This window comes from Artibeus jamaicensis, unplaced genomic scaffold (assembly GCF_021234435.1).
Source record: "Artibeus jamaicensis isolate MK-2021 breed Jamaican fruit bat unplaced genomic scaffold, CSHL_Jam_final contig_447, whole genome shotgun sequence".
NCBI lineage: Eukaryota > Metazoa > Chordata > Mammalia > Chiroptera > Phyllostomidae > Artibeus > Artibeus jamaicensis.
The window spans coordinates 4,281,081-4,295,605 of NW_026521834.1; the positions used below are offsets into that span (position 1 = coordinate 4,281,081).

The 14,525-nt window shown below is 56.4% G+C and overlaps 1 protein-coding gene across 2 annotated transcripts; it reads right to left on the bottom strand.

Annotated features, from left to right (window-relative positions):
* Positions 1–457: 457 nt before the first annotated feature.
* Positions 458–14,184, bottom strand: NPR1 (natriuretic peptide receptor 1). Of its 2 annotated transcripts, none has more exons than XM_037162446.2 (22): positions 12,625–14,184; positions 11,680–11,879; positions 10,942–11,055; positions 10,400–10,535; positions 9,944–10,035; positions 9,099–9,234; positions 8,809–8,893; positions 7,876–7,996; positions 7,382–7,456; positions 7,155–7,232; positions 6,624–6,728; positions 6,309–6,380; positions 6,051–6,207; positions 5,617–5,772; positions 5,188–5,356; positions 4,350–4,496; positions 4,147–4,270; positions 3,927–3,995; positions 3,459–3,633; positions 3,162–3,260; positions 1,270–1,361; positions 458–1,114 (listed from the first exon to the last, which is right to left on the bottom strand). In XM_037162446.2, the coding sequence occupies exons 1-22, from the start codon at positions 13,334–13,336 to the stop codon at positions 1,052–1,054; spliced, it is 3,177 nt and encodes a 1,058-aa protein (XP_037018341.2). In that variant the 5' UTR covers positions 13,337–14,184; the 3' UTR covers positions 458–1,051. The 2 variants fall into 2 exon arrangements, with proteins under 2 accessions (XP_037018341.2, XP_037018342.2); XM_037162447.2 differs by lacking the exon at positions 12,625–14,184 and adding an exon at positions 12,269–12,591.
* Positions 14,185–14,525: the final 341 nt, after the last annotated feature.

Genomic DNA, 14,525 nt, shown 5'->3' on the forward strand with positions numbered 1-14,525 from the left:
TGCTCCGAGGGCACACATGCAGCCTGGGTGAAACTGCTGGTGCCCGCGTGAATCAAGACGGTTAGCACCACACCCGTCATTGCAATCTTCATGACCACACATTGGCAGTTAAAAAAAAAAATTTAAAGCCAGTTTCTCTTAAAAATGTCCTTGATAAAGTGGTAAAAAGTTACTAACATGTGATGGGTTTCTTATCATTATTTTAAATGAGTTAATAGGGCCTGTTTTAATGTCAAATATGATATATATTGATATAAACCCACGTAAACAAAAGCTCTTTGGGGCCCTCAGTAACTCCTCAGGGTATGAATGGATCCTTGGCCCAAAGTGTTGGCACTACTTGGGTCATTCCTAGGCTGTTTCCAGCTTGAGAAAAATGTCTTATCTGACAGAAAGGGTGGAGAACATGGCTGAGTTTTCTGGCAACTTTATCTCCCTCAAAAACAGACACTGTCACTAGAATAAAAATTTTAATGGTCTCCACTCACAGGAGAGGCAAGACGTACAGGCCTTCAGCCCCTCCATGCCACGCCTCTCCCCCGCACAGTGTATCCAATGATGGGGCGGTGGGAGATAGAGGGGTGTTTGTGGCCTGTGTGGGCTAGGCCCAGGTGTGGACTCCCCCCTCCCCCTAGATTCACCTATAGTCCCTTTTCCTATTCCCCTAAGGTGGCTCTTCCCCTTCTCCATAAAAGTCACAGTGTAGCAAGGTTGGGGGAAGAGGGCACAGGAAGGGGCAAGGGGATCCAGGAATCCACACCCCAAGCTGGCCTGAGTCAAGGTGGATGGCGGGTGTGTGTGCCTGTGTGTGTGCCACTGGGCACGACTGTTGCTCTGGTCCGGCCCTGTGAGCTTTGAGTTCTCTCTCCCCAACACCAGTCCTCTTTTAGAGGTCATACGTGGTGTCTCCACTGGAGTCAGCACACCTGAGCTGTTCACACCACTTCTCTGATCCTTTGGCAACGGTGGGGCTGCTGTGGGTGAGGGTGAGACCTCTCTGTCTCTTCTGGCACAGGGAAGGGAAGTATGGAAGGCCAGCAGGAGAGGCAGGTCAGCCTCGGGTGCTATTTCCTCGCTCCCCCAGGAGCCAGTAGGTCCGAACTTTGCCTTTGCCCTGGAGGGAAAAAGAAGAAGAGGTTGGGATAGGGAGTGACAAGTCCGCTTTTCCAAATGATGGGAGTGAGAATGGGTGCTTAAGAAGGGGCCTCAGGGAGAGTAGCCCCCTCTGGGACCCCAAGGGGTGGTAAGGGTGGGGGCTTCCTTCTCTACCTTCATTTCTACATCCCCTCGAAGCTCCAGCTCAAAACCACCAAACTCCTCCAGGACGGCCTTGGTCTCAGAAGACAAGTGGATCTTAAGGGCTGAGTGGGATAGGGAAAAGAAGGGAAGGTGAAGGATGCAGTACAAGGGAGCAGGGGAAAGTCAGGGACTGTGGGGATAGAAAGATGCTCTTTCCTTCTCTGTCCAGAAAGCTTCCTAATTCAGAGTCCTGCCCTCTCCATGTGGTGTCTGACCATACTGGTCTCTCCCCTAGAACTTGAGAGCTGTGTTATCTACCCTGGTAGGGAAGAGTAGCGTCAAGGTAGCCATTTAAATTAATTAAAACTAAATGCAGTTGATTCGATGCCTCAGTTGCAAGCCCACATTTCAAGTGATTAATAGCCCCCTGTGACAAAGGCTACCAAATTGGATGGCCTGGTTAGAGAACATTTTCATCGTTGCAGAAAGTTCTATTAGTACTCTAGAGCACCACCAGGCTCTAGGCAAACATCATATAGCTCAGCTGGTCAGGAGCTCCGGCTTCGGATCCTGCTCTGCCCAGTAAGAATGCTAGTGTGAACGCTTGCTCGGGGAAGGAATAGGAACTCTCTGGGCCTCATTTTCCTAGTCTGTAAAGTGGCAGTAGTGACAGTGCCCATCTCAGAGCCTTGCTGTGAGGAATAAATTCAACATTCATGGGAAAAGGCAGAAAACCGTACTTGAACAACAGTAAAAAAAAATGTTAAAAAATAAAATAAATTTCAACATTCATAAACAGAATCCGGCACATGGGAAGCACTGTATTAGTGGTTGCTGTCAGTTATTTAACTCACCATCCTCATTTTCTAGCTAAGGTAACTGAGGCCTAGGCGGGGAGATCTTCCCAGGCCGCTGAGGTCACACCCAGAGAGACCTCCAGATGTCTGACGGGGCACCCCCACACCCCTTCTCTTCTGTGACCTCCCTCTGAAGGCACTCCCTCCAATCCTGGGGTCTGCATCACAGCGACCTTGTTCCGTTGCTCAATCATTTCTGAAAATGTGCTCCTTCAGGACTGGGCCTCATCAAGAGGCTTTCCTCTACCTCACCAGCCCCAGACACAGTGCCCAGGGAATGCCTGCTGAACCAGAGTCCCTCTCAGCTCCCAGTAGCCCTTCTCCTGCATGAGGCTTGGATGGGGTCTGCATGTACCCTCCAGCTAACTGTGGGTCTGGGTCTTCTCAGTATGCCAGGGCCTGGTACTCAGTGGTTGCTCAATAAATGTTTACTTGATTGAATTGTGTTGAATATAGTAGGAGGGCAGAAGATCTACAGGAAGCAGGACCAAAGGAAGGGGTGGAAGCAAACATTAAGTCCCTACTGTGTGTCAGGGGCTGTGCTAGGTTTTTTACCACCTAGATGCATCATTTTATAGATAAGTGGCTGAGGTTCAGACAAGCTGAATGACAGTTATGTGCTCCTCATGTTATACGGCTTTCTCATATGACTATAGTGAGGTGGGTATTTTGTTCTCATTTTTGCAGATGAGGAAAACGGAAACTCAGAGCTGGGTTAGTTGCAGAGCTGAGACTCACACCCGAATGAGCAGCTCTTGGGCCTTCTCTACCACATCCAAGAGGAGCAGAAGGGCTCTAAAGGTGGGATTCCTGCTGGCAACTTGTGAACACTGGCCTGGAAAGACTTTCCAAACAGTTGGAAAGACAGGGAAGCTAAGACCCGAGTCTCTGATTAGAATTCAAGGTGATCTGCCCAAGCTGAGCCCTTAGGAGCAGGAGCCTGGGAGGAGAGAGGGCTCAGGAGCAGGAGCTGGGACAGGCATGGGACAGGCACGAGCCGTCCAGGGGAACTTTCCTCGACTCCAGCTCCCCTGTCCTCCCTTCCCATCTACAGGGCCACCATACCTTCGCCATTAGACTCCATTCTTGAGGCCGTGTTGACTGTGTCCCCAAAGAGACAGTAGCGGGGCATCTTCAACCCTACCACACCAGCGCACACAGGTCCTGGAGGGAGCGGAACCCATCAGCTAGGGAGCAGGAGGATGTTAAGGGAGGTAGGTGGGAGCCTGGAGGGTGGTCACAGGGCGGGGCTCGGCCACTCCCGGAGAGGTAGGAGGTGGAATCTTGAGGCCGGTGGGAACAAGCCTCACTTTCGCAGCTCGGCCTCCTGCAGCCCCTTTTCCGCGCCGTCAGGGGCTTCACCTGTGTGGATGCCGATGCGCAAGCGCAGCTGCTCCTGGGGCCGGTGGCGGATTCGGAAAGAGCTCACAGCGTCCAGCAGCGCCAGGGCCATGCGGGCCACCTCCCGGGCGTGCAGACGCCCGTTCCGCACTGGGAGCCCCGACACCACCATGTAGGCGTCGCCGATCGTCTCCACCTGTGAGGGCGGGGAGAGGGTGCAGGACTCGCAGGCTGGAACTCTCTCTTCCCTGTGCCGTTCCTAACACTTCATGCACTGCCGTCCCCCATCCGCCAGTCTCTGGCTTTCCTCCTCATCTCCACTCCCCCGTCCTCCCACCCTCAGCGGTTTCTCTGCCTGCTCCTGGATCTCCTTGTGACACTGTCTCTTCCCATGTGCCTTGGTCTCCTCTCTTCAAGATTCTCTTTCATTCTGCCATTCACTTTTCCCTGACCCTGTCCAGGAGTCTCTCTGGCCCTTCCCACCCTCACCTTGTACACATCAAAGTTGTCTATGACAGCATCAAAGCAGGTGTACAGGTCATTGAGCAGGGTCACCACCTGGAAGAAAAGAGAACCAAAAGGGGTGGGGAGTAAGGACCCACCTGGGCTTGAGTGGGGAAAGCAGAAGCGGAAGGTAGGCCTATGGGATGGAAATGCTAGGCCAAGCACACCAGCCCTGTCTTCCCCAGGGGGCTGCTCCCTGACTCACCTGCATGGGTGTGCTCTCTGCTGACAGGGCTGTGAAACCCACAATGTCGCTGAAGTAGATAGTGACACTGTCAAAGGCTTCCGCCTGGACTGTCTCCCCGCGCTTCAGCTGCTCAGCCACTGAACTGAGGGGTCAGGGATCAGAGGGTGAGGTGGGGTTTGGAGGGGGTGGCACGGCGCACATCACGAGACATGGGCACTCACTGAGGCAGGATCTGGTAGAGCAGGGCCTCAGCCTTACGCTTCTCTTCCAGGTAGGCCTGGGTCCGCTCTTCCACCAGCTCCTCCAGGTTGTTGGCATACTGCTCCATGCGAGACAGCAGGTTGTCCAGGATGTTGCTGCTGTTCTCTCTGAGGGCCAAGGGCCAGCGGGCAGGGGTGAGAGGGGAGCAGCGAGCCCTACACCCGGCCCACTCCAGGCCTTCACCCCACCCAGGCTTAATGTCAGCCCACCTCCCAACTGCAGTGGGGACCCTGGAGGGAGTGCAGGTTGAGGGGCACAGCAGGATGGTGTGGCAAAGGGTAGGAGGAGAGTTCAGCTCATCTTTGAGATACCAGGGTCAAGTGTGAAGCTTTAGGCATACTGGCTGTTTTGTTCAACTTTGTTAAACTGCGTTAGAAGGAGGTAGAGGAGGAGGGAAGGGACAGGAATGACTGAGAACAGCAGGAGGGCAACAGGCTTAGTGGTGTCTGCAGGCATCAGGCTGGGCAGCACAATGGGAAGGTGAGATGTTGTGGAGGGCAGAGAGGCCCCGTTTACCCTGCTCACTACTGGAGACTAGGGACCCTGGGGGCTGGGCAGGAAGGGTGTGGGGTGGCTGCCTTGCTGAAGGAGAGGAGTACGAGAGGTAAGGGGCTGTGGGGACAGCTGGGTTATTCAGTATTCACAAGGGGGGCTGCGAGGCTGTGGTGGGTGCAGTAGGCTATATAAGGGGGGCTGTGAGTGGCTCCCTCTGCCACTGCAGGGATGAGATTAAGTGAGGCATATTGGTGGTGGAGGGGCACAGGAGGCTGGGGCTGCTCTATGACCAAGGCTGGTGACCTGTTAAACTTTCGCAGCATCAGGCGGATCTGCTGGAAGGGCGGCCGCTCCTGTGGGTCCTCTGCCCAACACCTCTGCATCAGGTGCCCCAGTCCTTCCATGTGACTCTGCAGGGCCAGGGACGGCCGAAAGGGTGGCTGCTCGCCCCTAGTCACACGCTCGATGATCTCTGTGTGGTCGGGGGAAGGAGCTCAGCAGTGGGCCAGCCAAAGGCCTGTTGACATATGGGGTGGGGAAGTCCAGGACCAGGGCATGGGGTAGGTGAGCCCTGTAGGGTCCTAGGCCAGTCAGGAGTCAGGGTCACTGGCAGCAATGGAGCAATAGGTGGCTGAGCTTTCCAGAAGGAAGATGTGGTATTTCCAGGGCTCTCTCCGTGGGGCTGGGGTTAATTGGGACTGGCAGGGCTAGGAGGCATCATGGGCCTCTCACCTTTGGGGCTGAGGTCCAAACCTTCTATGTGGAATACACCACTCCTCAGAGCAATCTCTTGAAGGATGATCCCAAAGCTGTACACGTCACCGGCCTGAGAGCCCCGGGTGGGGGGCGAGGCCATTCGCAGGAGCTCAGGGGCTGTCCACAGCTTCTCTGCAAGTCAGAGGTAAGGAGACACAGGGTGAAGGGCCCCAAAGCTAAAGGCAAACAAGGATGTAACTAAATTTGGCTGGGACTGATGTAGAGGTACCACACTGAGTGTTAGAGCTAGAAGACACCTAGAGACCACTTCGTCTGCCTTTTCCTTCTGCTGATGAATGAACTGAGCTGTAGTCCAGGAAGGCGTGCTCAAGCCCATTGAGAGCAGGCCTCAGTTTCCCTGCTGGGCTGGGCTGTGGTCAGGGTTGGGGACAGAGTGGGTCTGAGCTCACTGGCATAGAGGATGTGTCCTTGCTCTGGCTCTGGGTCCCTGAAGCTCTCCAGCCCGTAGTCAGTGATCTTCAGCACAAATCGGCTGTCCACCACACAGTTGGATGACTTGAGGTTCCCATGGGAGCAAATGGCCCCACTGTGCAGGAACAGCATACCCTGGAGAACGCGGAAGCAGGGGTCTTGGGTATGGGCGGGACACACAACCACAGCCAGAGAAGCATGCCTCCCCCACATCCAGTGGGCTCTCCTGGACCTGCCTTGACGATGTCATTGGTGAGAGAGTACCGGAACATCCAGTCCAGGGTGATGCTGTCGTTTTCCAGAATGTCCTGCCGGGCAGTGAGAGTCAGACCTGTGCCCTGCAGACTCCCCCAGGGGTTGGAGCGCAGGGCTCCGACTGCCACGCAGTGGCAGGACAGGACAAAGCTTTGCATTTACTCTAGTGCCACTGCCCGTTTTACAGATGGGGCAAATAAAGGTCAGAAAGGGAGAGGTTTGCCTGGGCTCAGATAACCGGCCAGGTCAGAGCCAGGGCTAGACCCAGGTTTCCTGACACCCCTCTGTCACCTCACCTGTAGGCTCCCACGGGGACAGTACTCTGTGATGATACAGATGTTGGGGGGGTCGGTGCAGGCACCCACAAACCTGGTCAGGTGTTCATTCTGTACATCCCGCATCTGCAGGTGGAAGCCAGCATCAGGAGCCTGACAGACCTCACTCCTCACCAGGTTGTCCCCTTTTCTTAAGGACTCCTCACCCTTCTTAACTCTATTCGTTCTCCACAGACATTCAAGGACCTTCCCTGGTGATTCTCAGCCATGTTCTTTCTCCAACTTCCCCCCCAAATCTGCTCCCTATTCCCTCAGCCTCCTAAGCCCTCCACTCCCCAGGGGCATCAGTTATGGCTCCTCCAGGACGTTCCTCCAGGATCTCTCCGGTCGCCCTCTCCCCATCTCTGACCCCCTCCTACCACACACACTACACAAAGGCCCGTCCCAGAGCTACCAATAACCCTGAGGTCCCCCCACCAGTGCTGTTGGCCAGCCTCCCCGGTCCCCCGGGAGGAATGCTCCCCCAGGGCACTGCCTCACTCCCGACATTACATGCTTCAGTTCAAACAGGACTTTTCGTGTCAACTCAACGCGTTTACGGTTCACATGCTTCACAGCCACGAGGTTGCCCTGGGCAAGAAATGGAGACCAACACTGTGCGTCACTGTGCGGAGATGGCCCAGTGCCCTGGGGACTCCAGCTGCTGCTGACAGCCCACCCGTCTCTGGGACCCTCCCCTGTTCTGTTAGAGGACACCCTGCCCCAGACCCCAGACCTACCTTATAGTATGCTGTCTTGGCAAAGACTTGGAACTGGCCCTCCGTGGTGAGCAGGGAGCCATAATTGGAGCCTCTCTGAAGGGATGGAGAGCAGGAGGGATGTCAGCGCACGGGCCCTACCAGGGGCTGGCTCTCTCTGCTGGTGGCTTGAGCTGTAGTCTTCACTACCCTGCCTTATCTTTGTGTCTCCCTGCTTCTCATTCCACACCATGAAATCCTCCCCTCAGTTACTCTTTTTAAATGTATTTTCACATATACTATCATCAACCTTTGAAAGAGCCCTCTGAGGGAAGCTCTGTAAATATAATTATTATCTGAGGTCATCTCAGAGAAGGAGTGTGACTTATCCAAGGTCACACAGCAAGTGAAGACAGAGCTGGGACTAGAACCCTGCTCCCTGCTCTCTCCCATACCCATCAAGCACTGCCCTCCCCCTGCCCCATATCCAGGTTCTCAGCTGCTCCCCACTTCCCCCCCAATACCAGTGTTCTTACTGCACTCAAGGTCAGCCGGCTGCCTGCACTCCGGAGGTGCCGCTCAAGGCTACTGGGCTGCAAGTCCTCCCAACGCACCCGCCACAGTTCTGAGGCCAGTTCCTTTTCCAGCTGCATCTTCCTGGAGCAGGAAACTTGCATCTGAGCCCCTGACCCGGGGCAAAGGCGTTCTGTCCCATAGCCCCTTCACAGAGCCCTGGGACCATGGCACGTGCTGAGAGCCCCACTGCTATGCTAAGAGGCAGATCTCAGGATTGTCATCAGGGCTAAAAGTCAGGGGGTTGGGAGAATTCTGCCTCACTGGGACCTTGGGTAGTCACTTCATTTCTTTGAGTTTCATATCTTCATGTCCAAATGTCCTCATTTGGAAACTGGGGACTCGATGTTTATTTCAAAGCATCATTATAAGAATGAAAAGAAACACATTGTGCCGCGGTGTCCGCACAGAGTATGTGATCAGCCAGCACTGACTTTTTTCCCTTCCTCCTCGCTTCCCTCTACCCTTAACTTCTCCTGAACTTTCATTTCAGCTCCACCGGAAGGCAGGAGGGGGGCTCTTTTATCTCTCTTGGTGCGCGCGGGGCTCCTCAGCCCTGCTCTGCTTAAGGGGGCCCAGTCCCAAAGGGTCTGAGCCATAGCTTCTCATCCGGTCCACAGAGTAAGGAGGACAAACCAGCCCCTGGGCCAGAATCCAGGCCTTTATGATGCCACTCTCCCAGCTGCTCTGGCTCTCCTGGCCACTCCTATCCCTGTTTTCTCCTCCTTCTCCTCTTGTGTCCTAAGGCTTTTTAGTCTCTTTTCTCCCCCATCTCCAAGGGCCTTCCCCTGCTGTACCCTCACCCCTTCCCCCTCCCTTCTGCACCCCTGCCACCTCCCCCGAGGTTAGTGCTCCAGGTCTCCTAGCCCCATTCACCACCTCAGCCCAAGGCTCACCTGTATATGAAGATGGAGATGACCAGGATGCTGAGCAGGGAGAGGCTGCCCACCAAAGCCAGCACCTCCAGGGTGGAAAAGTGGGCTGTAGAAGACAGTCCAAGTTACAGCAAGAAAGATTGTGGTTAGACAACAGAAGAAAGAACCTTCTAAGAGTCAACCAGTGAACTAGGATGATGGGTAAAAGGAAGAAAACTCAGTGTGGGCAAGGAGCGCTTCTTTAACTCCTCATGCGGAGTTAAAGAACCAGTGGCTCCGGGAGGGAGGGCTGGATGGCAAGGGGCAGGCACCTTGGTTGCAGGTGGGATCCTCATTTTCAAAGCCGCATTTGGGGATGTCGGGAGGTGGGTATCCTAGGGGCCAGTGTAGTATGCGCCCCGATACAGCCACCAGCTCCTGGGAGGTCCCATTGTAGTTCAGAACGACCTACGGGAGGGAGGGCAGCAATGGCAGTGGGGGCAAGGCCCCCTGTCCCATGGATAGTCCTGCCCCCCCATCTCTGCTTCCAGGCCCTGTCTGGGCTTCAGCTACGCACCAGATCCCTCTGCGTGGATGCGTTCTATACCCATGCCCCATGTTATTAGAATGGAAAAACTTGAAAACTCTTCAAAGTAGGAAAAAACCCTTCATATAGGAACAACTCCATCCAAAGAAAACTGCATATGGAACCCTAGCCCTATACATGGGCAGTTTGAAGCACATAGAAAACAGGAAAAGGCAGTATTCTCAGTCAACATGCTTGGCCTAATCCGTGTACTCTTCCTCCAAGAAGTCTTCCCTGGATGACCTGCTCCTTGGTGCCTGTGCTCAGGCTCTTCCTGTTCCCGATCGTGCTGACAGCTGCACAACCTGTGTCCATCTTGGCCTGTCTCTGTGGCAGGACCTCTGCTGACCTTAGGAGACACCGGGCTTCCCGAGAGCAGGGTTGTACTGCCTCCTCAGACACGGGGTTCCCCAAGGGTAGTGGCCATGAGCCCCTAACATTCTGGCTGCTATCCCAGACTAGAGCAGATCTCTCTAATCCAGAGCTCTCCATAAGTGACCAAGCATGGAAGGTCACAGAGTAGTCACATCCCTGGTAGGGCTGTGGGGGGAGGCAGAAGGGTGAGATGTCTTTCTCTGGACACAGCCTTACCCTAAAGGCACTAGTCTCAGGATCCATATCCCAGAGGGAGAAGTCAGTCTCTCGATCTCCATTGCTGTCCATTTTCAGGTATCCTGTCACACCTAGGAGCATGGAGAAAGATGGCTGTGTTTTGAGTGAGTGGAAGGAAGTGCAGGGACCGCCCCCCCCCATCTCGTCTCCATCCCCATTGCCTCTGCCTTGCCCTCCTAACACATACATATGGAATGATAACCAAAGGGACAGACACTTCAGCAGCAGGAATGATTGGAGCTGGAGGCGCAGAAGGACTTCTTGATGGAGCTAGAGAGAGGGGGCGGGAGAGCCTAAAGAAAGCTGCGGAGGTTTCTTGGGGACGAGAGGAAAAGACCGGCATAACTAGCTCTGCTGCAAGACTAGTGGCTTCTCATGGCCTCCTGCTTGGTGCATGCACCACAAGGCAGCCCACTGCTACCTCCAGGTCCTGACCTTGGAAGCTTCGGTTCCACATCCGCTGAGTGATGCCCTCCCCGTCCGTGACAGTTCCCCCTTGTGCCAGAGTCTCTCTCACTGCCTGGACGAAGAGCAGGAGCCCGTCGTGGAAGGATGCTGGGATGGTGTTCACCTGCAGGGACCAGCAGAGCCTGCCTGGGGTGGGGTACAGAGTCGGGTGCTGAGGGGAGGGGAGGAATGGGAGGTGCTGGGAATTTGGAAGAGGATGGGAGAAAACAACCCCACATGACAGATTTTGCTACTGATAAGGTGCCTTTGTATATAACACCATTCAAATCCTGCTAAGCAGATAGGGCAGGACATACCGTCCCCACTTGACTGACGACATGAGATTCAGAGGTTGAACAACTTGTTAAAGCCACCCCTTGCCCCCATCAGCAGGAGAGATATGGAAACAATGGGAAAGGAAAGGAGTATGGGGAAACTGGGATGGCTGAGAAAACAGGGCGGAGACTGGCAGAGGGCCGTGGAGTGGGGGCCGAAGGTCCACACTGGAGGGTCCTAGGACCCCCTCCTACCAGGCCATCCTCCATGGTGAAGTTGAACTGTTCGTGGGCCAAGTGTTTTAGTTGCTGCAGGAATTCCAAGTACTCAGGATTATCTGGCTCTTTATATGTAATGATTTTGGCAGCCTGAAGAAGGGGTCAGTAGAGAGGGGTGAGCTGGGTGCTTACGGATCCCCCCAGTACCCTGGTGCCCACCTCAACTGGACCCCATGTCCTGGGTGAGGTGATATCTGCTCCCAAGTAGGAATCCCATTGGATGGCTTCTCCAAGTCCAATCAGTCTGCAGGACTTGACATACTTCCACATCCAGCCTATTCTCTCAAATCTCGTTATCCCGGCTCTGAGTCCTCTGGCCCTCCATGCACGCCTGGCCCCAGACCCCTGCTCTTCATCACCTAACTCCCTGTGAGCATCAAGAAACTGGTTTCTAGCCCTGGCTGGTGTAGCTCAGTGGATTGAGTGCGGGCCTGTGAAGCAAAGGATTGCGGTTCAATTCCCAGTCAGGGCACATGCCTGGGTTCCAGGCCAGGTCCCCAGTGGGGGACACTTGAGAGGCAACCATACATTGATGTTTCTCTCCCTCTCTCCTTCCCTTCCCTCTAAGGATAAATAAGTAAATTCTTAAAAAAAAAAACAACAAACCAACTTGTTTCTAGAATCGGACACTGCAGGACCCAGTGCCCAGAAACCCAGAAACTATGTGTCACCAGCTCAGACTCCCACAGCAGGGCTTCTGACCTGGACACTCACCTGAAAGGCATGGTGGGCACTGCCATCCTGCCCATCCCCTCTCTCCCAGGGCCTGCGGGGAGCAAGGCCATGTGCACCTTGCAGGCTTTGCCCAAAGAGATCCAGGTGGAAGAAAACATAGTCCTTCCCACTCAAACCAGCTTCCAGGGCCAGAAGCATCAGGGTTCTGAAGGCATCTGGGGAGCTGCAGATGTAGATAACTGGGGAGGAAGGGGGGTGGTCAGAAAGAAAAGCAGCCTAGTCTTGGAGGAGGGAACTCCTCAGTCAGGGAAGCCGGGGCACCTAGGGGGTGTTCAGAGACCCTGTGGTAGTTAAGTGGAACCACTGGCTCACTAAGTCTAGGCTTTGGCAGCAGAAGGATGGAGAAGGTGGGAGGGGAGAAGGAGCAGAGGTGGGGGAGCGGGAACAGCTGAGCTGAAGGTGGGGAAGGTGGGGTCAGGAGTGGAGGCAGGAGGGAGAGGAGGGTCGGAGGGAGAGGGGCGGTTGTGCGGGAACAATGGGAAAAGAAGACGGAGGGTGGGGTAAGGCTGTTGAGTGGACACAGAAAATGGGCGCGATGAAAGGGATGGGAACGAAGCCGGTGACCTACTGTAAGTGTCATGGTGGCAGCAGGCGTTCCTCCCCTCCGGGCACCTCGGGAGGAACTGGTGAACAGGAGGTGGGAGAGTGGGGGAGGTGAGAAGAGAGAAGAGCATAGTATCAGGAAACGAGGGGGGGGGGGATAGAGAAAGAGAAGGAAATAGAAACTCAGCGATGAAAAAGGCCAAAAAGGCTGAGATAGGAATGAGGAGCCGTGAGGAGGGAAGGAGTGGGAGGAGAAGAGGAAGGGGGGGGGAGGAGGAGGAGGAGAAGAAGGGGAAGAAGAATGGCCAGTGAAGATGGAGGACTTCTGAAGGCACCTCCGAAGGCTCTGGAGCAAAGCGGCGGACCGCTGTGCCCTCTCACCTCGGCCTTTGCGCTGCACCGTCCGCAGCACAATAGAATACTGGTGGAGGTCGCCCTCGGCGAACTCCAGGTGTTCTATGGTGACATTGAGGCGGTCTCGGACCCTCACGTAGAGCCCCTCCACCATGAAGAAGCAGCGCTGGTCGTCCTGCGGCCGGTAGGCGTAGATCACAAGCGCCCGGCGCTCCCAGCCCAGCCGTCGGTGCAGCGCCGCCACGAAGTCGCCCAGCTTGGCGTGGCTGGGCCCCGCGCGCGTGGTCAGCGCGTACTCGCCCTCTTCCCTGAAGCCCAGCGCCGGGGCGCCGGCCGTCAGCAGCGGCACCCGCCAGTGCGCGGTGAAGCGCGCCACCGGAGCCGCGGCGTACACGCAGCCGGGGCCCAGGAACACCGCGGGCTCGTGCTCCCACTTGAGGTCCACCGCGGCCAGAGGAGCGGCGGTGTCGGAGCAGACGCCCCGCGCGTCCTCGCTGCTGCCCAGCACCGTGCGGACCGTCCAGCCGGGCAGCAAGTCCGGCTGCGCCTTAACCCTGGCCAGGGCCAGTTCCACGGCCGGGCCCACGCGCGCCCAAGACCACGGATAGGAGGTGTTGGCCAGCGGCAGTACCGCGGCCACCGTCAGGTTGCCCGCGTGGCTGCCCCGGAGCAGCAGCAGCGGCGGCAGGAGCAGCAGCAGGCGCAAGTGGGCGCCGGTGGGGCACCTGGGGCGCGGCATGGCCTCAGAGGGCACCGCGACGGGCAGGGACTCCCACCATGGCTTCCGCGGTCCCCTCGGGCTCAGGGTGCGCCCGGATGAGAGGGAGGCAGAGCGGGGCGATCACCCCGGGGCACTCAGTCTCCTCCAGCTGCGACGGTCACCATCAGGGTCGCCAAGGCTGCACTGCCGGCGGGAGGGCGGGCGGACCCCCAGCGGGGCGCGCGACGCCGGGCTGCGTGGAGGGCGCTGCGGAGCAGGTGGGTGCGAGAAGCAGATCGCCGGAGCCCGACCCGAGTGAGCGTGTGTGTTAGGAGAGAGAAAAAGTGCTCGCGGGAGCTCCGAAGAGAAGGTGCGAGAGGGCGCGAGGGAAGGAGCGAGGGGAGTGAGGGCCGGGTGTGTGCGGGAGCGCTGCCCCAGCGAGTGTGCCTGAAGGGGTGTCCGGCCGGCCCACGTCTCCGGCTGTCCGGGGGGGACTGGGGAGGACCTGAGCCAAGCTCCAAACCCTCCCTCCCGGACGCTTCCCCTCCCAGACTCGGTGACAGCAGAGCCAATCCCTGATCTTTAACTCTTTCCTCTCCGCCTCCAAGTCGCGGGCTCTCCCGCGCCCACAGCCGGAGCGCTGTCCGCTAAGACCCTCTTCCAGCTTCTCTGCCGCCCCACACCCACCCCATCAGAGAGGTGGCATAGCCTCGCAGGGACGTGAAGGGGGACTGAGCGGGAAAGTGTGTGGGAACAACCGGGGGCCTCTTGTACTCCTACCTTCTCCCTCCCTTCTCGCCGGGTTCCGTCTGGGGAGGAAGGACGTGCTGGTTTGGGATCTCCGCAGGAAAATGTGTGTGTGTCTGAGAGTGACATGTTTCTGGAAAAGACTTTAAAGTATGTGAGCCCTGGGTCCCAGTGATCCAGCCCATCTAAGACACCCCTCGCTCTCCCATAAGCGAATCAGCGGAGAAAAAGGACCAGGTGGAAGTGCGCAGTTAACTCTTTAGTTCCTAAAGTGTTGTACGCAGTGGATGAAGAGCATGCGGGTGGCTGGAGAGGAGAGGGGTGACCTCAGGGCCGCTCTGGAAATATGACTGCGTGTGTGTTTTGTGTTGAGAAGGGTTGTTAAAATGAGTTTTTTGGTGGCGGTGAGAAATAGTGCTGGAAATGACGGGCAGAGGAGAGGGTTTGGCCGCCCTTGACGGCAGCGCGGCTGGTCAGGACC

Excerpts from the sequence above, each read along its gene's own strand:
- NPR1 (XM_037162446.2), bottom strand. The coding sequence starts at position 13,336 with ATGCCGCGCCCCAGGTGCCCCACCGGCGCCCACTTGCGCCTGCTGCTG. Across the intron at positions 7,997-8,808 it reads ATCTCCATCTTCATATACAG|GAAGATGCAGCTGGAAAAGG; the intron begins GTGAGCCTTGGG and ends TTCCTGCTCCAG. Across the intron at positions 1,362-3,161 it reads AATGGAGTCTAATGGCGAAG|CCCTTAAGATCCACTTGTCT; the intron begins GTATGGTGGCCC and ends TATCCCACTCAG.